This window comes from Chlamydotis macqueenii, chromosome 1 (genome assembly GCF_036417535.1).
Source record: "Chlamydotis macqueenii isolate bChlMac1 chromosome 1, bChlMac1.mat, whole genome shotgun sequence".
NCBI lineage: Eukaryota > Metazoa > Chordata > Aves > Otidiformes > Otididae > Chlamydotis > Chlamydotis macqueenii.
Window position 1 is genome coordinate 72,727,954 of NC_141556.1, and position 25,394 is coordinate 72,753,347.

The window sequence follows — 25,394 nt, forward strand, 5'->3', positions numbered from 1 at the left end:
CCAAGCAAAATAAAAAAAAAAAAGCAAACCGTAAGTCACTGTAGGAATAGAAATCATTGTCTAGTAGGGTTGCCAGCGTAAGTACCAGTGCTTCACGATCCGTGTCTGTTTTTTGGTCTCTATGGTTCTGTTGCCTTTTGTAAATGAGAAGCTGACGCTGTTAAATTTAGATGTGAATTTGAATCCAAGCTTTTCAAAAACACAGAAGTGTTTTGCCCTCATCAAAAAGTGCAGACCCTGAGCCAGATGGTCAAAGTTTTCTATGGCGAGATATTCCTGATGCAGAAATACAGATTGGATCGATCTCTAATTAGAACTGCAAAGCAGCCAGCGATTCATAATTGGTGATATATTGTATGCATTCTTATTTTCTTTTTCTAAAATACTAGTCAAGAACTGCTCGCAATCTAAAAGCCACAAGTTGAAAGTAGGACTTTTCTTAGTTTAAAACTGTACACAGGACAAATCAGTCACGGACTTCATGAAAGAAGTTAGTGATTGCTGAGATTGCTTAGAAAGTCCTAGAGCCTTTAGCATTCAGTTCGTAGGTTATAGGCCAGACCAGTAGTGGCTGCAAATGGTCACCTTATGCAGGCACTGAACTATTGTTCCTATCAGCAGTGTACCTTATATCTCAGCAGGCAAATACTTTTTCTTATTTGTAGCAACAAAGACAAAATAAGTCTATAGTATAAGCTAACCTAGTGTGTCTTTAAGTTGATCCTTGCAGGTCAAGGATGAAGTAGGTTGGAAGCAGTCCTCAGGGCTTGCCAGTCTGTCAGCTTATATCTGTGCTAAGTGAAAAAGATCAATTTAATATCACAGAAGACATGTAGAGGATAGTTTTATTTTTCTTGTGTATGAATTACTGTTTCTTTCTGTTCTGATGTTCATTGATGTGTTTACCCACAAGTAATCTGGGAGAGGTGGGGGATTTTCACATATAGTGCATGCTTAGCGGGCCTTTTGCAGGTCCTGGCTTTAGATGTTGAATTACCTTGTACTTTAGAGAAATTACAGCTCTGCAGCACTGGTGATGAAGGATTTGGGGACTGCAGCTCCCTAAGGCTAGAGTTGCTTGAATGACTCATAATACAAGAATGCAAAGCCAAGTCTTAAAGGAAAATTATTAATTCTTTTCACAGGGGAGTTCATTAGTGACAGAAAGTCATGAGAAAGAGGAGGAGGCATCTGTAACACTAGATGGTTATTAACTGGTATTAGTGTGAGTGCTTTAAATCAGGGGAACTAAAATAATGCATACCACAAGGTCTGATGGAGAAGAAAAAAGTGTTAAAATTTGACAAATTTGATTGCAGTGAGACAATTGCTTGACTTTCATAAGTACAGGATTTATGCTTTTCAGAAGATGCAGAATATCGCTACCTGCCTTTGGCCTCAGTGAAAGCATGTTCTAAAAAATGGGCCACTAAAAGTCATTGGTGTTCTTGGTCACCTGGAGAGTTTAATGAGATTTTCCTGCTCCTCTTGCTACGGCATATACAAAACACACCCCAAGATGTACATCTGGCTTCTGCTGTCATTTTTAAATCCCTGACGTGATTTTAATTAGAACAGACTGAAATTTAAAGACACTGTATCTGCAGCTTCACTCGTTTGCTAGTTTCTAATTTTCTTTTTACTCTGGTTTTCAAGACTCAGTGAACAGTTCTTAAAACCTCACAGAGTTCACTTTTTCCCCCCTGTTTATTCCCCTAATGGCAACTCGCTTTTAGTATTTAAAAACACATTTGACACTTTCTGTAGCAATTCTGTATTTCCCTCCCCCTCAACCTTTTTCTTAATTTAGAGGCTGTATTTATTTATGTTACGTTTTTAGTGATACTTAGTAATGATGTTCTGCACTGTAATACTGCTAAACATTATTAGTGAAGGACTAAAGTCGATGTGAATCTTTAGACGGGATAATTTCCGTAAGTATTTCTGCAACTTCCTGCTAATTTCAATGTCGCTTCTCAAGTTGCATCCTGAAAGATTCTGAGATATTTTGAAAGGGAGAAAATGTGGCAGTATTTGGCTCCTTTTGTTCTGGTGTAACTGAGACTGTCAAGTTGAAAATGTGGAAGAATTAGTTAGTACGCAGGAGGCAGAATGGTGATTATTGCTATGAATGGATCTTTTTTTAACTCCTGCTGCGTATTTGGCTGCTCTGGTTTAGTTCACCGTAGAATTAAAATAACTTCCCGTGCTAAGCAGGCAGTGGGGATATTGGAGCTGTAAGCTCAAATGGGTAAGATCACCAGGTATTAATAGATGGCGTATTCTCCGCTGCGTGGGCACCCAGCGACCTGCTCCTGCTGGGTCCCAGCTGGTGTTGCTGCATCTCAAGTTAAGACTGAAGACAGTTGTCACTGTTTTCTTTGCATGAACGCAAACTATCAGCTTCAAGCTACCAATTTGTGACCATCTGATGTATAAATTGAGGAACAATAACGTAAGACAATTGAGGACAGTCTCTGAAGTACAGAATTGTTTTTCTCAGTCTGTGTTATTCAAAGCAGATTTGAGCCCCATTTAGAATTTAATTTTTTCCCATCTGCTGTGTTTTAAAGAAAAGTAATAATTTTTAAAATTCTGAGTTTAGTAGGAGCGATATCTACTTTTTAAATAATAAACCCTGACTGTTTGTAACTGAGTCTGTGATCTGCTCTATGTAGTCAAGTAGTTCTTCAGGCTAGGATAGTCATGATAGTTCAAGGATTTTAGGCAGCCAAATCACACGGAAAGTCCATTGGAATTGGGTGACTGAGTCCCTAAGGCTCTGTTGAGAACATCAAACGTCAGTGTCAGAGTTTCCACAAAGTTTCCAAGCTGCAATGGGCGACTCTTAGCCAGGAAGTTCACTCTGTGCTCTCACCTCCTTCCAGGAGCTGCTTTCACTGGATCCTGCTTACGGGATGCCTTATGCAGAAGGTCAGCAAAACTCTGAGTATCCTCATTTAAATTCGGATTTCCCCAGGAGCCCAAGGCAGAGGGCATGTACGGCTGGTTCCAGCTTGCCCCTCACGGTTCTTCTGTGCTGCCAAGTGATGGTGGTGCTACCCATGGCACATACTCTGGGCAACAACCCTCTGCTGCTTTCCCCTACACTTTCTGGGGTTTTCCAGCAGCAGCTGAGACACTTGTGCCCTCCTGTGGCAGGAGGAAATGTGGAAAATTAGGTACTACTTTATGTTGGTACCAGTGGAGTTAGTTTGTTTGAGGTCCTTTCTGTCAGATATAAATGGTGGGGAATTGTGCTGTGTTGGATTATGTCCAGTAGTTACATCCACACAAGTGCAGACTTTGCTAGTCTGGAGGTCTTGAGTCTTATCAACTCTGATCATCCCAGTTCTTGAGATTATTTCTGCGTCCATCTTTTTTTTTGTTGTTGCTTGGTTGCCAGCAACCACAAGGAGATTTTCTTTTGGTGCATGTTACAAATCTGGAAAAGCTGCCTAGGTGACCTGGAAGCAAGAACTGTTTCCCTTGAGAGTTACAGATGGCACCAAAATTGCTTAGGACTAACATGTTTTCTTTGTTTTTCTCTCTCTCTTTTTTTAGTTCATAATGCTTATCTGTGAAAAACTTGAAGCCTGAGGGCATGTTGGTTTGTCTATTGAGTATGATATGCAGAAAAATTCTAGAGGTTGCTGGTTTGGTTTTTTTTTTCTTTCTTTTAATGTAGTTGTCTCTGCTAAAGCTGTGAGACAGACTTCTCTCTGAGCAGCTGTGGCCCATCCAGGGAGATGCTCACAGAGAGGAGCAATCATTGTGATGTTATAACAGTGCTAACGATTACCATGACATTGTCACTCAACAAGAGGGAAGAATAATTGAGGTGTAAGTCTGAGTTGTGGACTGACAGTGCAGTTTGGATTAAACGTCATCCTTTGCTCCATGTAGAGGTGTGTGCACTTAGCGCAGGCAGCATCCTCAGGCAGTTTGGTGGCTGGTTTCTGACAAACCGCAGAGATCACACAACCATAGCTTTGGTTTTGTTTTTCCCAGCAGCTGTATAGGCTATATAACTAAATCTGGGTATATCAGGACAGGGAAAGCAAAAGGCCTTACTACAACTTCAGTGCCTGCTGCAGATTAAATAGCATCAGTTTACTAAGAATTTCTAGCATGCATAAAACACCCCAACAGTGTTCTTGTAAATGTCTGAACAATTTTTCTCAAACACTGAAGTAATTCACCCCAGACAAATATCTGGCAGTATACATTTCAGTCTGAGTGCTCTGGCTGACAAAGCCATCGCGAACTGAAAGGTGCTGTAATGGAAGAAGTTTAGTCAGCTGTAGCTATGAGCTTTGTGAATGGTGTCACCAAAGGTAGAGGTGCAGGATATGGCAATGACAACTGCAGCACCAGACAACGTGTGCTATAAATGGTGATACATTCCACAGGTCTTATAAGAAAGAAAAAAAAAAACAGTTTTTTCTTCTCAAACCAGCGCCTCTTTCTTAAAGGCTCCAAATTCAGTATTTGCAAAGTTTATGATTAGTCTGAATAGATTAAATCTTAAAGCTATTTGAGAATGATGTTGTTTTCATCTTGGTTTTCTAAAGGAATTAGGCTTACATGATCAAACTGTCCAACAGTTTCAAGCGAATGTGGCAGATGGGAGGAAGCAGCAGAGATTATTATCTTCCTAGAAGTGTTATGGCAACCTGTGATGGGATAGCAGAGGAAGGTCCAAATAATTGGCCTTGCTTGGGAGTAGAAGACTAGCAGTTTGACACAGTGCGAGATTATGGAGAGAGTCCTGTTTAAGCCTGCTCATCAGCATGCACATAGCCCCACGCACCGCTGCTTCCTGCTGGCTGCGTGGCCACAGGGCTGTTGCTGAGAAAAGGGGTCATTGCAGTACAGTGGGTGCTGAGGGGACAAAAAAAATGGCTCTTCAGAGCCCCATTTCATTAAATCGTGTTTGCAGAATGCCTTTCAAAAATTTCCTTGGGCTGCAGTGTGATCCTTGGACTCTGGCATCATGCTGGCAGATGCTCAGGCTACAGACACGCTGCGTGTGGCAGTCATGACTTTGAATGCTCTGCAGATCAGAGTTCAATGTAATTGTTACCAGGAAGGTCTGGTTTGTTGTGGTGGTGCCATCCCAAACACCGGGTAACCAGGGTCAAAACCGTAATGGTTACAGCTCACACAGGATCTAGAGTCTTCCCTCATTATGGGCTCATCTTTTGTGCTTCAGTGTCTGGTTTATGGTTACGTGGCTTGTGGGTGCATTGTGTCAGCAGCAAAATCAGTGATTATCTTGCTGATTAGGAAAGATTTTCTTTGACCAATGTGATGAAACAACAGGAATACGCTATATTCAGTCCTACCAAAGAATATGCCTTACAGAGCTTGCAACCCGTCCACCTCCAGGGAGCAGTGACATTGCTGCGCTTCATTAAGGGGGAGAAAAGATTCTCGTAAATGACCTGTTTGCTTGCCAGAAAAGAGAAAACCCAAAATCTCGTGTCAGTACAAAGTAAAAGTAAAAAAGAAGTAAGAAGTCTGGGTAAGACTCCAGTTCTGAAGCTTTAAATGCAGAAAAAGTGAAATGTCAAAGAATTGTATGCACACTTTTCTTTTCTCCTTAGTCATTCAGTGAAAGGTGGAGTAGTTAAGTCTGTGGCGCCTTTAAAATGATTCATTATTTCCATAGAAGCCAATTCATGTTTATCCTTCAAATCGCTCTGTGGACATTAAAATAATGGAGAATTATATTTGCTTTTAATTTTGTTTCCAGACAGCTTGGCCCGAGCATTCATGATGTGACTTGGAAACTATATCAAATTGTGATTTATTGTTGCTCGTAATTGTGTGAAGATTGAAGATATGCTGGATCCTGCTTTTTTCCTTTTTTCCCTCCTCGCCTCCGCCATTCTTTCACTTACAGAGTGTTCTTGAGTGTAACGTGGTGAAAGGCCAGCATCTCTGCCTTCAGTGCTTTTCCTTGTACAAGCCACAGCAAATGAAGATTTTGGTTTTTTCCCTAACATGAGGCTGTGTGAAATGAGTTGTGATTTGTGTTTGATAACTGGTTTTTTTTTTTCTTTCTTCTATTTTTTTATTATGCTTAAGTTTCGACTGGTTTTGTGTTTTTGTGTTAGTCATCCTTTCTTGTCGGGTGGAGAGAGAGCAGTATTTTTTAGTTAAGCTGGATGACTTCAGTTTTATGAGAATCTTATGCAAAACACCAGTGTAGGGGAGGAAGACATATTTGCAGTAAGGCATCTGTTAAGTATAAAGGATGTCAAATCTGCTTCACAGGTGAGTCAACTGTTTCTTAACCAGGAACAATTTGTAAACTAAATTTATCTATCAGGTCTTATGGATAAAGGAATTTGGTATTACTGTTTTCCTAAATTCATTTTTCCTACACAGTTTTGTCTGCTTTTTCCCTTAGTGAGTAGAAAGCTATTCTTCTATTAAATTATACTATGCATAAAAATATAAGAAAACCAGTGGGATTTTGTGAAATGTAATATAAAAACCCATGGAAGGTTATGCAAATTTTGAAAGTTTTTTTTTTCTAGCCATGTTACAGAATCCAAAACAAATTATTCAAACCTAAAAATTCTAAGTGATCATTAATGTTTACCAGAATATTGGTTTATGTTGCATTTAAGAGTATTCCCGAAGATAAATTTCCCGCCCTGACAAAAATTGTCTGTCTGACAGTGGGACATGCTACTTGTGATTTGGTCCTGCAGTTGCAGCAGGATGTGCACTTCTTGGTATCTGAAAGTTTTCTTTCAAATTCCCAGTAAGCCCACACCCTTGCAAACTTAGATGATTGCACAATTGGTGCTGTGATGCTCTAATGCTTCTTCCTACAGTGATCCGGCCACCTTTCTTGCGTACAAGTTCTTCAGGGGAAAACCCTTTCTTTTATTTCTGCACTCAAAAAGAAGCCTCAAAACATACAAGTGTATTTAGGCCCAGATAGAAATTCCAGATGTACCACAGCTTAAAACGCCCACCTGAACACCTTAAAAAAGGAAGGGGGAGGGGGAATTTGAGGCAGGGGGAAGGCAAGCACAGAACCACCTGGTTTACAGAGTTGTAAGGAATTTATTTTGCTCCTTACCTTAGTTATCAATGAGCATGTTTAGTTGATGTGGTTTTGCTTTTGTTTCCAGCCCGTTTGCTTTCTCTGTCTCCTGCCCTAGAGCATTTCAGTTTTAGTCACTGTACGACATCGCTTAAATCAGAGTTGGAATGGAGTCACAAAGCAAACAGTAAGCCAGTCTTCTCCAAAATTTGTGGAAGGGAACTTCATTCACAGTTATTAGCATAGATTGGTAAATTAGTACTGACCAGTGTGATATTAAATTCACCTTAGCTTAGCTCTTAATTTTGTTTTGTTTTGTATTATCAAGTTAGTTGTTTGTTAGTGTTGATTGCAAACATGTTACTCATGCCTCTGTTCCCAAGTATCCAGCCTTTGAGTTTCGATGAGTAAAAGGGTTTGGAAAGAATCCAGATCAGTTCATGCAGAGGCTATGCGTGTTAGTAGAAAACTACTTACAAAGGCTGAGCATGGATTTTGTGTGCACTTTCACCCAGAAGAAAAGACTCTGTGTGTATATATGTGTGCACGTGTATGCATGTGCATATATACAATTACATCGATCTGAAATTTTCACCGATTTACTGTCTTGCCTAAATCTGTGTATTGTTTCACATGACCATATGTATTTTATAAAAAAAAATTCCAGATTTCCTTGTCCTTTAGGGAAGTATATTTTAGTTTACTTTCTGAGTAGTGGTTTGCAAAGCATACAGAGTTCTCTACTGTTTGTAGTAGAGAATCAAAACATAAAATATTTTAAAATATGTTCATGCATTTGGTTTGCAACTGTTTTTAGAAAGTAGTAATTTAAATACCTGTGATTTTATCTAGTCAGACTAGTTTGATAGTACTCTAAATTCATCCTGAGATAGATGAAATATCCAAACTGCTTGAAAATTAAACTGTTTTCCTGTGTACAAGTTCTGTACAATTAAATTACAACATGCAAACCATACCAATTTAGAATGTGGTGTTAATGTACTGAAACTGGTGTATTAGAGCAGTGTTTACCCTGTTCTGCTTCTTTCTTCGAGAGACATTTAAGCTTGGTCTATTCTCCTTTTACATATGCTCTCATTCTAAGGAGTCTAAGCATTATGAGTCGTTCAAACAGTACTGTAACTGTAATATAGAATCATAGAATCATTAGGGTTGTAAAGGACCTTTAACGGTCATCTAGTCTGAACCCGGTGCAAGGAGCAGGGACATCTCCAACCAGATCAGGTCGCTCAGAGCCCCATCCAGCCTGGTCTTGAATGTTTCCAGGGATGGGGCATCCAACACCTCTCTGGGCAACCTGTTCCAGTGTTCTACCACCCTCGGTGTAAAAAATTTTTTCCTAATATCAAGTCTGAATCTACCTCCCTCTATTTTAAAACCATTACCCTTTGTCTGTAAGGGCACTTTGTAAGTGCTGTTTAAAGCAGCTCACTACAATACCGTGATGTCTTTGAAATACCGTGGAGCACTGGGAAGTGTTGTGCGATGCAGTATGTTGTGTTGCACAGAGGGATAGCTGTTGCTGTGTTCTGGTGGCCCTGGCTGGGCTGTGCTGGCGGGATGTGCGTCTCGTCCCAGCCCTGCTGAGGGGCACCCCACCTGCGCCTCCACCCCCATACAGGCATGGAGCTGACCCCTCTGGGTGGGCAGGGTGGATGGCAGTGTGGGTTTTGTGTGAGGTGTCAGTTGAAAGCATCAAATCTGCAGGTAGTTCTCTTTTGGTCCAAAGTGCAACAGGTCCTGCCAGCTTGCTCTAGGAAGAGCTCATCTTGTGGAGGGTGAGGTGATATCATCTGTGCTATTGCCAAGCTCTGAAGCCTTTCCTGGGTGTGGGGCAGACTTCCAAAGAGAGAATCACTTCATTTCCACTGATTTATTTTGCTGGGGCAGGGGCTGTTGCAGCGTTACTGTGTGTTATGTGTGAGAGTACCTAACTCAGTTTGAGTGCAGACTGTGCTTTGCAGAGGCACAGCTCAGGAGGGAGGATGCAGATCTGGTGTGTGATGTCCTTTTTCCTGAGCCATATGTTCTCACCACTGGCTCCTTCCATAACTCAGCACAGCCGGACATTTTAGTCGGAAAAATCTGCTGGATCCCAGAGTCAAGGCAGGGGTCACCAAGACGTGACAAGGCTTCCCCACATGTCGGGAGGCCATGTGGCAGAAATACACCATTGAGAAGAGAAGGGCTGTCCCTGTCCCCACTTGGTACTAATCATGGAGAACAATGCTGGCTGCTTTGCAAAATATTAGTACTGCTGTACAAAATCTGGGCCTCTTGCTTATAGCCCACTGAGTCAGACTTGTTTACTTCATTGAAGTATTAATCTCTGTCTCTGATCAGCAGTCAACAACTCCAGGCTCCAGGCTTAATAGAATTTCAAACTGTAGATTATGCAGTTTTGCTGAAAATATGAGGCTTCTATCATACTCGGAATTATGCATTCTCCCTCACGCCCCTTTGGTCTGTTTTTGGGCTGAGGTTAAGATAGATAATTAAGTCCTCACATCCCAAGCCTCATCTTTTAATTTAAGAATTTTCTTCAGCATCTGCCAGGATCTTCTGCATACACTCCTGAGAGGTTAAGCAATGAAAGAGCCATTAAATTAACTTCAGCCATTAATTTTTTTCAGTAGGATGAAATAGCACTTCATTATATCAAATGGTTTATGGTTTATTTTATTTGGTATCATGACAAAGAAAAGAAATGTGGGAAGAAGAGGCTGGTTTTCTGTTTGCGTGAGAGGATGGTGAGTGAGGAGGCCTGTCCTCTGGTCTTGCGGCTTACCTCAGTGTTAGCAAGAAGCAGGACACGAGGAGGGGATCAGTGGAGTGAAACAGCTGTCACCAAAGGCCTGATGCCGACACTGTGCAATTGGGAGGATCGTGGCAAGAGATTTAGCTATACTTAACTAATTTATCATTTTCCTCAGAAGTACTTTGCTTGTAAAGCCTTCTGTGAGGACGAAGCGGTGTCAAGCTCTGTTAGGCTGTTCTTTGATGTGTTGTGAGGCCCATAAATGCTATCCCTGGTGAGTCACTGTGCTGCTAAGCAGTCTGCTCAATTCTCCATCCTGTGTCTTTGTCGCTCCAAGAAATCTGTATGCTCATTTCACAGGCATAACTTCCTCATTTGGAAAATTGTGTGTCTTCAATTTTTCTAAGAAATATGTGAAAGCAAATTTTTACAAAATCTCCTGAAATGGTCTCTCTGGCAAACTGTAGGTACACCTGCTGAAAAGTCCCAAACAGTCACACCAGTACTGAGCTTATGCTCAGCAACAGAAAAATGCTCAGTCTTGGAGTGCCTTGAATTAGCGATTCCATGCAGAATTTATGGTGATTCATAGTGCACCAGCTAGTGAGGCTGAAATGTCACTGCTGCATTGAAAGTTCATATGCCTCCTGCCTTGCTAGGTGTTCTACTTCTGTGTACATCCAGTCTCACTGTTCTCCTCATAGATTTTAAATACCCTCAGTCTTTTACAATTGTATCATATAGCTGTCAGTTCACAGACTTGACAGTGTTCCTGCTTTTGGCAATAGACCGCTTCTTTTAGAGGCAATATATTGCCCTACTGGGTTTTGGGACAGGTGGTAGTGGAAGCTGCTGAACGTCAGGAAGTTCTGGAGAAACTCAAAGATGCATTTATGGATCAACTCTCTCCTGCATGCACTGGAAGCCCAGTGCTACAGCTGTGTTAGATGAACCTGGGTGCGTGATGGATGTACTACCTGTATGAAGAGAGTTTGCATGGGCCACAGCTGATTTGCAGTGTGTCATTTACACATAAATTATATACATATACTGGATAAGGTGTGTAAGATCTGCCAGTAATATGAACTGCTTCTTGGTATTTTTTCTGTCTACGCATCACTTTAGTTAATAATTCTTCCTAAATTATTTATGTAAAGTAGGAATATATTTCAAACCCAAGAGAAAGTAAGGACTGTCTGAATTGGTCATACAAGTCTGTAGAGTAACTGTTCTCATCACTTCTGTCGGAATAAAATAAAGATTGGAAAATCCGCTTTTTACTCCACTTCAATTTTGCTATAGATGCCCAATATGCAATTGCTTGGAGAATAATGTTGGTGCCACAGTACCAGAATGCTATATTTTAATAGCACTGAGATATTTTTTAAATCTCAGTGTATGCTTGGGATTCATTTTATTCATCTAAGCATAAGCATTGAACGTTAGTTGTTCTAGATGCCTCTGTAGTTAGCAGAAAGGCATCTCTCAAGAGAGACTTCTCCCATCCTAGACTATGTCTCCAAAATTTTTTGTGCAAATAGCCCTTGGCCATTGACTGTGTGTCTGTAGGGAGCCTGAACAATTCGTTCAGATAGGCTGTCAGCTGCAGATGGTGAAAGCTGGGAAATCAGATATGACAAAATTCCAAACTCTTTGCGGACTGTGAGCATTATGCCTGATGATTGATCTATTCAGCATGATTCTCCTTATTTAAATACTTATTTCATGTTGTTATTTTTCCACTCTGTGGGTAACCGCTTTAACAAAAGTTGTGGAGAGAGTTCACCACAGCTTTAGATAGTTCTCAGCAGGTTGTTCACTTCTATTGTCTTACATGTATTATTTTTGTCTCATTCAGTCTTCTGGTACCAGTATCACAGTGGATATCGCTGTCATGGGAGAAGCACATGGGCTCATTACAGACCTTCTGGCAGATCCTTCGCTGCCCCCCAACGTGTGTACTTCGCTGAGAACAGTGAGCAACCTGCTTAATACACAGTTAACCTTCCAGGCCATCCACAAGCCAAGGGTGAACCCTTTGGTGTCCTTCAGTGAGAACTACACCTGCTCCGACTCAGAAGAATGTCCAGAGAAAGGAGAGAAACTAGCTATTCCCAAGGTGAGTACTGGACCATGTCTATCTTCTTGTAACTTGGCTCTACCTAAAGGGACAGCACTGGACTAGTGGAGATGTCACCAAGCTTTTTGCTTGTTTGCATCAGATTAACGTCTTTTGCACTAATCATACTCAATAAAAGACAGCTAAGTAGACTGTCATTTTCATAGTAAGACAATTACTGTGTATCCTTCAGCCACGGGCAGGTTAACTTGGGTTTAGGCATCTTTAAATGATGTTCAACACGGGACAGTTCACACAGATGATGTGCATATTTCCTCACAGGTGTTGGTTGGATCTTAAGAGAGAAGAAATGATAGGGAGCAGAGCAAGCAAAAGCCTTTCAGACTCCAGACTCAAAAGTCTGCCCCATTACTTCTCATGCAGAAATTTCCCTCCCACTCAAAAGATTTGAGCCACTGCATGTGGAGTGGCTATCCTACTCAATGAGTAGTGGGGAATTAAGTAGTAATATGAGGGACTTTTTGGACACTTTGAAGATTGGAATTTGAAATTCTGTTTGAATTTCAGTTTCTTCTTCCTTCCCTTAGCTAGAGGTGTGAAACCTGTAGAAGTCAACGAAAAAGTGTTGATGACCTCCAGGTGCTTTGGATCAAGTTTAAACTGTCACATACCAAACAAACAAACAAAAAAGATTACCACAATACTTAGTATGACAAATGTTGTGAGCACTTGAAAAATAGTTCTGAGAAGAAAAAGAGTACTGAATGAAAAAAATGTATGTATTACTGCCTTGACAGATGGCTTTATGAATGCTCAGGAATCCGACAGGAAATAACCGGTGTTAACCACCCACATTTAGTAAGTGAACAACTAGAAAGAACACATCAGCTTTGCAGTAGTTTGAATTGCATGTTCGTTGCTAATTAGCTGTCCTGCAAGGCTTACATTTCACTTTTGAAACTAAACCAAAATACTTTTGTCCTGCAATCTCCCTTGTAAAATTAAATATAGGCAGAGTATGTTGTGCAGGCAAATGCTTTTAAGTTTTAACAGTTCAAATAGCACAGCCAGCATTCATTCCAGCATTTCCCGGCATCTGAATTGCAACACTTTGATTCTTTTTTTAGTATATTTTAGTGTGATGATCATTATTACTCTATTTGCTTATGTAGCAGCTGTATATACGAAAGGGATATTCACAGGTTGTTACGTGCATTTTTCCAGTGCATTTTAGTGTACATCTCTATAATGGCTGTACTCTAGGCTCTGAGGGGAAAAGTTACGTGGAAGAACACTGCCATCACATGAGCAAACACAGAGAACAGATACCAGTTTGCTGTTGCATAATACCTAGTGAGGAGAAGAGAAATGAAGGATGAAGAAATGAGTTAATGCTACAAAGGACTAATTTGACTGAAGAATTCACTGACCTTTATGAACCGTATTACGGTTCATAAAACTAATAGTTTACAGTCCTTTATTTAAGTGTCTAAATATAGATTTAGAGTCTTACCTTAAGCATCTGACACTGAGCATTTTGGGTAAGGAGATGGTATGTTAATGTATTTATCTGTAAGTTTGAGCTTCAGAACCTCAAGTGTCTTCTATCTCATATCTCTTAACCCTCTGGCAAAGTCAAAGCTCTCCATCACAGAGACATATTTATTTTAGTTCTTAACTAGAAATACTTCACAAGAACTACAAGAGAAGCATCTTACAAAATTATAGCGTCTGCAACAGTAAATCTGGATCCACAAAGACTGTCTATCATTATCCTTTATTATCTCTACATGCCTTCAGAAATTCAAAAAAAACCCATGAGGCCTATTAGTGGAGAAAAGGAAGTCAGGTGAAAGAAAAATGCAGAGTAGTCAAGAAGAATCTAGTGTAAACAGTGATGTTTTCTCTAAGCTTTTCAAGAGATATGATACCCCAGAGCATGAAAGTTTTATTTTGGTGAGTGATTTTTGGATTGGGTAGATATAGCAGGAAAAAAAATTGACAGTCCCCTTCCTTATTTTTCTTACAGCCTTTCTTGCCTTGAATCTCTGATTCTAAGCATTCATGACAGTTTAAATCACAGAATAGTTGAGGTTTAAAGTACATCAGGAGATCGTCTAGTCTAGTCCGGAGATTGTCTAGTCCAGTCCCTCAGATCAAGCAAGTTGAGCCTGGAACACGTTTGTCTAGGCTCAACCTAGAGCAGGTTGCTCAGGAGGATGTCCAGTTGGGTTTTGAGTATCTCATGGATGTAGACTCCACCACCTCTCTGGGCAACCTCTTCCGGTGTTCAGTCATCCTCATAGTAAAAAATATTTTCTTACATTTAAATGGAATTTCCTATATTTCAATTTGTGTCCCAATGCCTCTTGTCCTATCACTGGACACCACTGGAAAGAGCCTGGCTCCGTATTCTTCACACCCTCCCTTCGAGTATTTATATGCATTGGTAAGATCTTCCCTGAGCCTTCTCCAGACTGAGCAATCCCAGCTCTCTCAGCCTTTCCTTTTATGACAGATTCTCCAGTCCCTCAGTCACTTTTGTGGCCCTGATGACTTTTTAAAGTGCCTTTAGCCATGTCATATAAGACCAAGATTTTTAAAGAGCACAATTGTTTGACTCCAGTGAGAGCTCCAGGTGTTGAACATTTGTGGCTATGGGACTGTGGATATATACCTTTTTTTAAACTTTAAATAGGGAGGATGATCCAGATCCTCCAAACATTGAAAGTGCTGACTCTGTTGATTTGGATGGAAGGTAGGCACTCTAATACTGTGAAAATCCAGATTTAAGGTGCCTCATTAGGTATTGTCAGGCAGAATTAATCAAATGGAAGTGGTTTTATTCTGCATGTTTTTGAAGTTTTTGTAAGCCTATATAAACTCTAAGCAACTGAATTCTCTCTAGCGGTTACGGAGAAGTTTGCCTCCAGGGCTGCTGAGACGAGTGTCCTCGACTTGGACCACAACAACATCAGCCACAGGATTACCTACACTGGAGCCAGCTCCAGTGAGAAGGGATCGCAGTGCCAGCATCAAACCTCATGAATCATCTTCATCCAGGTTACAAATTACCTCCTCTCTCTTTTATGTTTCTCTTTGGGCAGATTTCTTTGTTTCTGTATGATGATGTCCCTCATTTATAAATGCTGACTTCAAAGTATGTTTGAACTATTTATTCATGTTTCTGTAAATTGGGTTGACAAAGAAGTGGCGTTCCCAAATTGACTCAGATTATGCCAAAACTATTCCTACTATTGGGAAGCAAAATGGAAAAAAAAAATCTATTTATGCTAGCAAAGTGCAGAATTGCACAGTAAAATTGTAAACAAGGCAAGATATCTGTTTAAAGTCTTCTTGATATGCAGCAGTTTCCTCCATGGGTATTACCCAGCCAAGAAAAAATTTGAACAAGTAACAAAGCTGCTGAACATCACTTCTAAGAACACACCTAGTGATATGGTCCTGTCAGTAAATCAGTTCATAAGGCACTTCTCCATCCTCTAGATACTAACTTCCAGAACAAGTAAGCCCTGATTTCAGGTGGACCCTCCTAAAATATACGTTTTTGTTCTTTTCTGTCCATAGAAATGGAGTATCATAAGACTATACAGCACTGTACACACCCTGCATCCCATGTATGCACTTAATTCCAGAACACAAGTGCCTAGGGCTCCCTAAACAAACTCATGCAAATGCAATACCAGCAATAGATTATAAAGAAAAAACACTGAGTTAAATAAGTCAAAAAGTGATTTAGTGGGGAAAAGTTAAGTCTCTAACTAGATTTGTTACCCTTGGGAAGCGAAAAAGGTATAATCTAGGAGTAAAATTAGAGAGGAAGATTGACTAGTAGAGGTTGATAGGAAAGATGAAAATGCAATGAGCAATGTAAAGTTTTCCTGCAGGATGGTTGCCGTGCTTTCCCTAATTTTAAGCAATGTAGTGGGGCACTTCTTTTTTTTTGACAACAGAGCTTAGCTTCTGGGATTCAGAATCCCAAATGTCCTATCGTTAATCCTAACTGTCTTGTCTGGTTAAAAGGCTTTTCTTAATTTGCCACAAACAGTGAATAAACACAGTTGTTTTGTTGGGGTGCATACTGAGTGCCCACTTCCATTTATGATGTATTTATTTATTATTCCTTTAAGATACCCTACATTTTCAAGGGTTATGTAAGCAGGTGCTGGTACTGGAAGAGTCACAACTACAAAGCAATAATTAATGAAGCCTTGAAATTGATTTCAACAAAATCTCTGGAGGAATTGTACATTATTTGTTTATCTTGCCTTGAAGAAGAGTTCTAGATTCAATGGTGACATACACACTTTAATGTTATGTTCCTATAGTGCATCGTAGAAACAGAGCACTACGTCTGCAAAGAGGTTTGCATAGGCTGAGCTACCAGCCTACTCCATTTTGTGCCCAAACCGAAACTGAGTTCCAGTTTCCTAAAGCACGTCCCTCAAAGCCTTTCAGAGTTACCCTGAAGCACATTAGTTCTCAGTGTTCTGAAGAGACAGCTTTTTATCCTCTGGTTATAGTCCCTCATGATCGAGTACATCAGTTAGGTATTCCCTGCTCACTCTTACCTGTTCTCTATTTCTCAGAGCCTGGTCACTGAGCTTGCAACATAAAATACATAGGCCTCCCATGGAACTGAGAGAGAGAAGTTGTGTCTGCTCACCTGCTGACAGCAAACAGCTGACAGGTTTAGAGCATTTGCAGATGACTTCTCTAATAAAGTTGCTTCTCTGCCTGAGGGCCTTCAGACCTAGTTACCTCACATTTGGGGACTTCGGTGCTGTGAGATAGCCTGAAGTGAAGGAAGGAGTTGAATGGCTGTTAGTCTTGTGGGAAGGGTGCTAATCTCTGAGAACAGTCTTGGGTCCCAGGCACTGTTAGAATAGAATAGACTGTAGGTCATAGTGATAGAATAGACTAGACTAGACTAGACAATTTTAGTTGGAAGGGACCTACAACGATCATCTAGTCCAGCTGCCTGACCAATTCAGGACTAAGTTAAAGCACATTGTTAAGGGAATTGTCCAAGCGCCTCTTAAACACTGACAAACTTGGGACATCGACCACCAATGTTATGTTAACTTTGATGTGTTGCATACCTATTTCAACAGGATTTCCTCCTTTCTGTCTCCATGAATATTTTTCTCTTCTAGTCAGAAAGGAGCAAAGCCTTCAAAGGAGAGGTGGAGGGGAGCCAGTCTTACAGCCTTGTTGTTATGGTGCCACTCTGTGCAAGAAAGGTTCAGGTCCCCTCCCCCCCTCAGCAAGGGCTGTCGTCTTGAAGCTGGTGGATGAGGAGAGAGCATGGAGACATCCTTTGCTGCAGGGAAAGGGAAGGAAGAGCAGAGCAAAGGCACCAAATTCAAGAAGAAAATTTAGGAATGTGATTTAAGAAGACTTATGTGGTTCTCTGCAATTCAGAATTTGGTGTCAGTAGTGGAGAAAAAGACAGAACCTGAGAAGGCCCTTGCTGTTGAATAGCTTGAGTGAATGTAACAGAATGTTGCTTTGGTTGGCCTTTCTTCCAGATATATAAGCCTTTCTTGCAGAGGAGGCTTTCATACAGGGAGTCTAGGTGCTCGAGGCAGCCAGCAGAGTACACTGAATGTCTGGTGCAAGAAAAATACATGGTTAGCCAAAGTTCCCTTTGTGAGGAGTCCCATGTATCTCAGTAAAAGTAAATACAAAGAGGCTATGCCCAGATGGAAATGTTCTTTAGTCACCAGCCTGTGGTTCCCAGGGTGCATTTGATTTATAGTGTTGATCCCAGACTCTCATGTAGTATGTAAGCATCCTAAGATGGGAATCAGAGGGAGAAGGAGAGCAATTAAATATTATTGTTGGTCCTTTTCTACGTTGTTATATAACTCCACGTGATGAGCCAACTAAGCAGGCTATCAATTCTTCCTACGTTTAATGTCACCAATTGTATAATTATAGCTCTGTCAAGCCTCCCAGCCTACTGTTTGCACTTCTTCTTTTACAGTAGGAGAAACAATGTGTGTTCCAGAGAGGGGAAAAATGAATCCTATAAGTCTAGCTTTAAAAATTTTGGCAGACCAATACAGATTTGCTTTCAAGGAAAAGAATTTTGAACTGAGGGGAAAAAAAAAAAATTATATTTTTATTTTCTGCCACTTCCCCTGTACCAAATGCAAGCATGCCACAAGTCTCAGAGAAAGCAATATTTTGTGGCTTGAAAGGTAGGAGAGGAGAATGACACCAGAATTGCCCTGTGTCAGATTCTGCAGTTACAAAATCTGCAACATGTTCCTTGCAGTCTGGGACATCCCTTCTAGATTTCTATAGTCACATATTTGCAGAAATCCCCCTTAAATCTCTGCTTAAGATTAGTAGTCCTGTATTCTTCCATCCACATGTCACTAAACTGGTAAGACATGGTCCTCTTATAGCTTAAAATGATTTGGGGAAAATGATAGAGCTTCCACATTCCTTCCCTCAGTTACTTCTGTATCCAATGATTCTCCCTTAAGAAATCAAAGGATGTGATTTGGGGATTTTGTTTGTTTGTTTTGGTTTGATTTTGTTTTTCTTTACAGTGGGCCAGTGTATTATATTATTCCTGTCAATTAAAAAACAAAATCACAAACACACACGCACAAAAAAATTAAAAACAGCTGGATTCTTTCTTCCTCTTACTTCATCACAGACTATAGGAGTTTAGGCCGATGAAGACAACTAGCAAATATTCTTTTGCAGGAAGTGCTTGGTCTTCCAAAACAGTAAGATATTTGTAGAGTTAAGACTATGTTACGTGCTTTTTTCTTTCAAAACCCTTTTTTTTTTTTTTTCAAGTTTTTTCAAGTTCAGCTGAGACTGGGCTACTTAAAAAGGCTGTCTTCTGCCTTGCATGTCATCTGATCACTTGAATGTGAAGCTATAAGGAAAAATGTGGCAGCCTAGCAGATCTGTCCAGAGAAGTCATAGGCCTCATGATAAGAGCCAGTGCTATGTCCGTGCAAGTAGCTGACATTTGATGAGTGTCATTTGGGAAAACAATAATAAATACAATTCTCCTACTTTACAGAAGTCTTCTGGTACGCAGAATTTATAGCCTGAAGGCCAAAAGCATGCACCCATCCTGTTGTAGGGGACCAGCATTTGTTCCCCACACATGCACCCTAGTTTCCTTCAGTGAGTTTCTCTTGGATCAGTGACCAATGTCTTCAGGGTTTGTCAACAGTGTGCATTTCAGTTGGTTAGAGCATGAAGTGCTTCGCCCAGAGAAAAGGCACACCACTAGCAACAGCAATTCAGGGCTCTTCCAAGCCTCTTCCAACCTCCTGAGGAGCTCCTCCAGTGCCCAAAGGGTTACTGGGTATTTGCCTTGGTGGCTGCCACAGAGGAATCAAGGAGAATTATTTTTTATTTACACTGAGAACTTCTGGCTGTTGTAAGAAGACGCTAAAAGAGAATATAAATTTAATTTATTTCAAGTCAACTTTTAAGGCTCTTTGTACTGTCAGAACAATATAATTAAGACATCTTTGTATAAATAAAGTGAATAGGCCTGAGCACTGAAGGAAGTCCAGCTTTGGAGTGTCTGCATTGTAAATAATTTTGCTGAATACAATACTGAGCATCTCACAAATAGCAGTTCCACCAGCAGATAGATGTTGTTTTCCTTGTCAGATTTTGTGCTGTCTCAGGATCGCATACTTCTTGCTGTGGTTCCTAACTTCTTAAGATCTGACATTGAGGCTTTTTACTGTGTCAAATGATGTTTGTTTGTGCTCTGGTTTTGTAGCACTGACTCCTGGAACAGCTCAATTCTGATGACAATCACGAAGAGCAGGTCCTTCTCCACCTCCTACGCCATGTCTTCTACCAACCACCTGAATGCCAAAAGGCAGAGCCGGCAAGGTGAGTGGGCATCCTTGGCTCTGTCAGGCTTGCTTAGCTGTTTCCCTGTGACTAGCACATGCAGCTGCTTTTCATCTCTGTCCAGTCTGTGTCTCTTCTTATTTTTCCATCAATATAAATATAGTTATTTCCCTTGTTAAAAAAAAAACAAAACAGCAGTTACTTAAAGTACTATAGCTCATAGCAATACCATTGTAAATGTTTTGACTTTTATGATTTATAGAGGTTAGACACTGAGATTTCCTGAAGTACAACCTGCATAATGCCATTCGGAGCTATACACAGCAGCTGACCTGTCTTATGCAAACACAGCCAAGACAAAGCCATTATAACTCAGATATGTAGCTCTGTATATTCATTATTGAGAAAGTCCAGGTAGTTCATACTGATTTTTAGAGATGAGATGGTCTTTTTATTCAGCTTTTTGGGCCTTTAAAAAATGACTCCTGTTTTAAGTGGGGGAAAGAAATGGAGAAGGTGACTTCCTAATTGATAATGAGTTGTACAATATGACAGCCATGAGTCATTCTTAATCCGTAGTAATGTGGTTCTCTTCTCTGTACAAATGCAGGATAAAGTAATGTTTCCCCGAGCTTTAACTTGCAATTCAAGATGATCACAAGGCCTTCCTTTTGTAAATCAGCCCATTTTTTTCCCAAACGTGGAATAATGTTGAGATCATGTTATACAGAGATACCGGCGACCCAGACATCAGATGGAAATTGATAGATGCCTGAGGTTTGACATTGAAAAAGTCAGAGAATCCCAACTTAGAGATGGATTTAAAGATATGGCTGCACAATTATTCTGCATATCTAGCACTGTCACATCGCATCTGCTTTTCAGACTGTTTATTTAATCTCCTCTTATACAGAAGCTGCTTTGTTGTACCACAGAGAAGATTAAGTAACACAGTGTTATCTTAAAAGATAATAAGCACATAGGGAAATGAATATTAGCATTTTAAAATACTGCTAACTCTATGTATTTTGGCCGAATTCTGAGGCAAACTCTAGTGTTTTCATATGTAATTTCACATCTTTTAAGTAACTTTGAAGTTACTATTTTATTTCTTCAGCACTGCACATGTGTAAAAGTTCTGGAGGACCTAAGCAGATGGATGTTCTTAAGAAAATTCTCCTTGTATTGTTGTTTTTCTCTTATGTGAATGGTTTAAAATTCTTGCTGTAGTAGGACATGTTTTCTCTCGCTTTTGCCAATAAATGATTACATGTTGGATTATTGAAAGTAGGTTTGCATTTTTCTGGTAAATTTATTTAATTTTTGGTTACCTACCTTACTCATATAGAAAAAGACCACAAGACAGGAGGCCAGCGCAGCAGTAGAAAGCCAGCTGTGATTAGAAACATTATTGTGAAAATTGCTGTTTAAATTCCCAGGACTTACTTTAAATTGTTGAAAGATGACCATATATATTGCATTCTCTAACAGTCATGAAGATTACCTGGTAACATATAGCTCAAAAGTAGATAGTAATCCAACTCAATCCCCTGTGCAACTAACAACTGTGAAATGTTTTGAAAGACATGTTTTTGTTGCATGGAAAGCAGATATCTCAAAGGATTAGTAAATGTGAAACAGAGGCTTTCTGTATTTTAAAATAATTTCCATATGTTGTGGCCATCTGATAACTTTTTAATTCCTCTGTAAGCTGTGGGTTTCTGATCTCAAGACTAGCATAGTATCTTAGTTGCAATCATTGAATTAAGACAGTAATGCATACCATATGTTTGCTAATGCAATACTCTAATCAAAACTTAGGAGATGTTGGATATTTTGAAATTACGGTGTAGTATTTGTCAGAGATTATTTTTTACTCTTATATTGTCAATAGTAAATCATACTTTGACCTCACATCGCAGTAATTGTTCTAAGGAAAAAACACTGAAATTGTACATATACATCCTGCAAGGTTAGTATTTCGTAAACTTAGATCAACATATTGCCCTATTCTGAGATAATTGTTGTGGGTGGAATAAATTTAGATAGTGGGCACAATTCAAACATAAATCCAGTTAAAGTTCCCAGGCTCTTTATATCATTGGGCTTTGAAGATGAACATGGTAGATGAACTTGGTCTGAGTGCCTACAAACCTTAGAACAAAGCTCAGGAGATTGAGTCAATTTACATACATTTCCTTTTAAGATAGGTTATCTTTGCTCCCTAGCACTGTACTGTGAATGGGATCTTTTTGTCTGAGACTAGAAAATCTAAAGTAGATTCAAAGAGGAGGCGGCACTTTGTCTCAAACGCGGGACTGGCTGATGCATTTCATCTTGGCAGTGGTGCTCAGACAGAGTAGGAGACAGAGAACTACATCTTGCTAGGGTTCGCACATGTGGGTATTGGCAGTTTCTGATGGATAGCTCAGGAGTACAGTACTATGTGGTACAGGTAATGGGCACTAGTGTCCCATAGTGAGCAACAGATATTCCAAAATAAACTCAAGCTGCATAAGATCAAAATCTGTGAAGAATGTGGAAATGGAACCATAAGTGCAGTATTTTATACTCATATAACGTATGACTACTAAATGTTGCTTTTTTGGTTTATCGCTAGTCTTCACACATGTAGAAATTCAAATTTGCTGGGAATATGTGTAAGCCTTACTTATCCCTGCTTTACAAATTGAGATAATGAAGCCCCCAAAAATTGCAGATGGATCTGGAAACTGCTTATTTGGAGTTTGGTGTCTCTGTCATTAGAACATGTTGGTATCAATAGTCAAACCTGTAATGCATGTCTTTCATTTCATGTCTGCCAGTTAGTGCATCCTACTCAGCAGGGAGCATATGCTTCATGTTTTGAGCCAGATCTTCAGCTGGTAGAAGTGGCTGATATTAATGGAGCTTCATCTCTGTGACAGTCTCAGGCTTGGTTCAGAGGGGTGTAGGGTTTTCTTTTATTTCTCCATTTGGAAGCTGTGCTGGTACCTGTGTATCTCAAGAGGAGTATTTCTGCATGGTGAACTCATACAACCATCTGCTACTTCTGTTAATTGACAAGATTTCTTTTCTCTTGCCAGGTATCCCGCCAAATATTTCACCTCTCACTTCCCCCTGCCATTCACCAATTCAGGGGACACCTGCCACAAGTCCTACCGGAAAAACATCTTCTGTGTCATTTCCAGACTCTACAGATACGGACACCAAGCAAGGCTTAAAGCCGCACAAGATCCTAACTTCTACTCAGAGCGCACCTAGCCTGTCAGAGTCTATTATCAGTCCCTCTGTCATCTGCAGCAGGTGAGATAGTAATTTGATATGTGTTGGAATAATTTCATGTTGTTCTCACAAACAGGCTCTTTTGGCCCACAGACAAGTTTTTGTGATTTGCTTCAGTATTGTGTGTTGGTACTTCATCATATCTAAGTAGTGCTTAGAGTTAATTGTGTAGATTGATGTTACAAAGTGCTTTTAAAGTGCAAGACGGTTAGCTACGTTTACAGCTTTTACTCATGGCAGATGCACAGTCTGATTCATAAATAAATTCTTTGTCAATAACTTGCAGATCCCAAAGTTGGATTTCATGTTAATAACTTGTGTTTCTCATGCCATGCCTTTTACATGAACAGTGACTTTCAGGTCACAGGCCAAGTCTTTCGCAACAGGCACCTGATGTTTGACAGAAAAATGTGACTAAAAGCTGCTGGCCTGTAGCCTTCTGATAAAGGTGTTCCAGCAATGCCTGAAGACTACTTAATTTTGAGCACTCTCTCAGAAGGGGTTTATTCTGCCCTCCCTAAGGCAGAGTCAAATTGTACAGCATTGGAATTTTTTTTTTTTTTTTTTTTTTTTTTTAGATCAGCTGCAGGTGAATTCTTTCTGCTGCTGAGAGTTACAGTAACACAGTTTAATTTCACGCTTTAAAGTAGTCCGTTATTAGATTACATAGACCTGCTCTGCAAAATTAGCATTTAGGAAAAAAAGGCTGTTCTGATTTTCTTTTGTTAAGAGTTGCTAAGTTAGATTACTGGAGTTTCCAATATGTGTCCAGTTCAGAACAGTGGGAAACACTGGTATTTAGATGCCTATTCTAGTGCCATTTCAAAGTTGCCTTACTCATTAGCTGTTACTTTTGGTCATAATAGTGAGCGGTTTGTGATTATTGACTAGCCAACGGACAGCATATCATCTGAGGCGATATGCTGGGTTAAATGTTGTCGAGTTTGACTACCTTGGAAATAGTTTTTAGTTTCTGACTTCAGTCACACGAGTTTGGATGTGTCTCAGTGTGCTGCGTGCAGGGCTTGGAAGTGGGTGTGAGAAAGTCAAAATTGAGATTGCAGGTTTGCTCAAGGGAGTCATTCTTACTGGAGTTCAGACTGGGATCCTGAGAGGCTTTTAAGACATAGTTAGGTAACTAAATAGAAACTAAATTATTTTCAGAGGTTTTTAAAGGTGGTGTAAAACTGGGACTTGCACTGATTCGTTTAAAATAAGCACTATATTACACATAAGAAATATATACCATGAATATACTGCTGTCCTATTAAACTCTGCCTTTATTACTCCTTCAACAAAATGTTATTACCTTAACTAGTAACAATTATCACTGGAAGCCTTCCATTAAAAAGAACAGTTAACAGTTGCATAAAAAAGGAAAAAAAAATCAATTTAAAGTTGCTGTAGATACTAATTAAATATATATTTTTATGTCTGTACACTTTGATTTCAGTGTAATCATTAGTTAAATGCTCATTAGCTTTTATGTGGCTACCGTCCTACATGATCTGTGTAGGTTGCAGAACATATTTAGGTTCTTAATTTCCTTGTTTTCAAATGCTTAAACTGTGTAAGCATTCCAAATAGTTACATTGCTGGCATAGGCTTTGTTGTTGATTATTTGGAGCAAATACATTTTTAAAAATACTACAGTGTAATGACTACTAGTAGCATTGGCATCCACTATTACTAATAGTCGTTGTCCCTTTAACGTCCATTGAAAAATGATAAACACTGTCACATTTCTAGCCGTTAGTATATAGAGATGTCATATCTACAGATACAAGCTGAACCAACAGCACATGAATAATGCAGCCCTTAACAATGTCAGCACAATTTTAAAAACAAAAAAAAAAACATGCAAAAAAAAATCCAAACCAAAAAAACGCCGTAGCCATTAAAGAGCTAAGGCAAGCTGAGAGAGTTAAATTAACAAACAATGGAAATAAATCTTTTAATGTTTGAGCTTTCACATTGTAGATTGCTAGTATTCATGGTATGCAATCCCCTACATTTACTGCCAGAAAACTGCCTTGCTACAAAACAATACCAAGTCAGCAAACCTCTGCCACCACCAAACTGATCCTTCCCCCAACAACAACAGAAGAGGAAATGAACTCTCGATGGGTAAGGTGCTTTAAATTAGATCCACCCAGGCAGTGGCATCAAGACAGCAGTTTTACTGTACTTTTTTTTTTACTTGCAAAGTGACATCTGGTAGGACGAGTTTGAAAACTGTGTTAAACAAGAGTATATACTAGGCAATGCTGTTAAAATAACTTGTAGGTAATCATTTTTAATTCTACTTAGTGAAT

The 25,394-nt window shown here is 39.8% G+C and overlaps 2 protein-coding genes across 2 annotated transcripts in view; one reads left to right on the plus strand and one right to left on the minus strand.

Annotated features, from left to right (window-relative positions):
* PDE3A (phosphodiesterase 3A) overlaps positions 1–25,394 on the plus strand; it is a 250,940-nt gene that overhangs the window by 197,585 nt on the left and 27,961 nt on the right. Inside the window, exons 3-6 of the mRNA XM_086756466.1 lie at positions 11,704–11,964; positions 14,834–14,988; positions 19,718–19,833; positions 22,881–23,100. Coding sequence (XP_086612592.1) covers positions 11,704–11,964; positions 14,834–14,988; positions 19,718–19,833; positions 22,881–23,100 — 752 coding nt within the window. The remainder of the gene's footprint in view (positions 1–11,703; positions 11,965–14,833; positions 14,989–19,717; positions 19,834–22,880; positions 23,101–25,394) is intronic.
* Positions 23,649–25,394, minus strand: part of LOC104474149 (solute carrier organic anion transporter family member 1A2) — a 174,455-nt gene continuing 172,709 nt past the window's right edge. Inside the window, exon 16 of the transcript XR_015259738.1 lies at positions 23,649–23,662. The gene's annotated coding sequence lies outside the window, so the exon portion shown is untranslated. The remainder of the gene's footprint in view (positions 23,663–25,394) is intronic.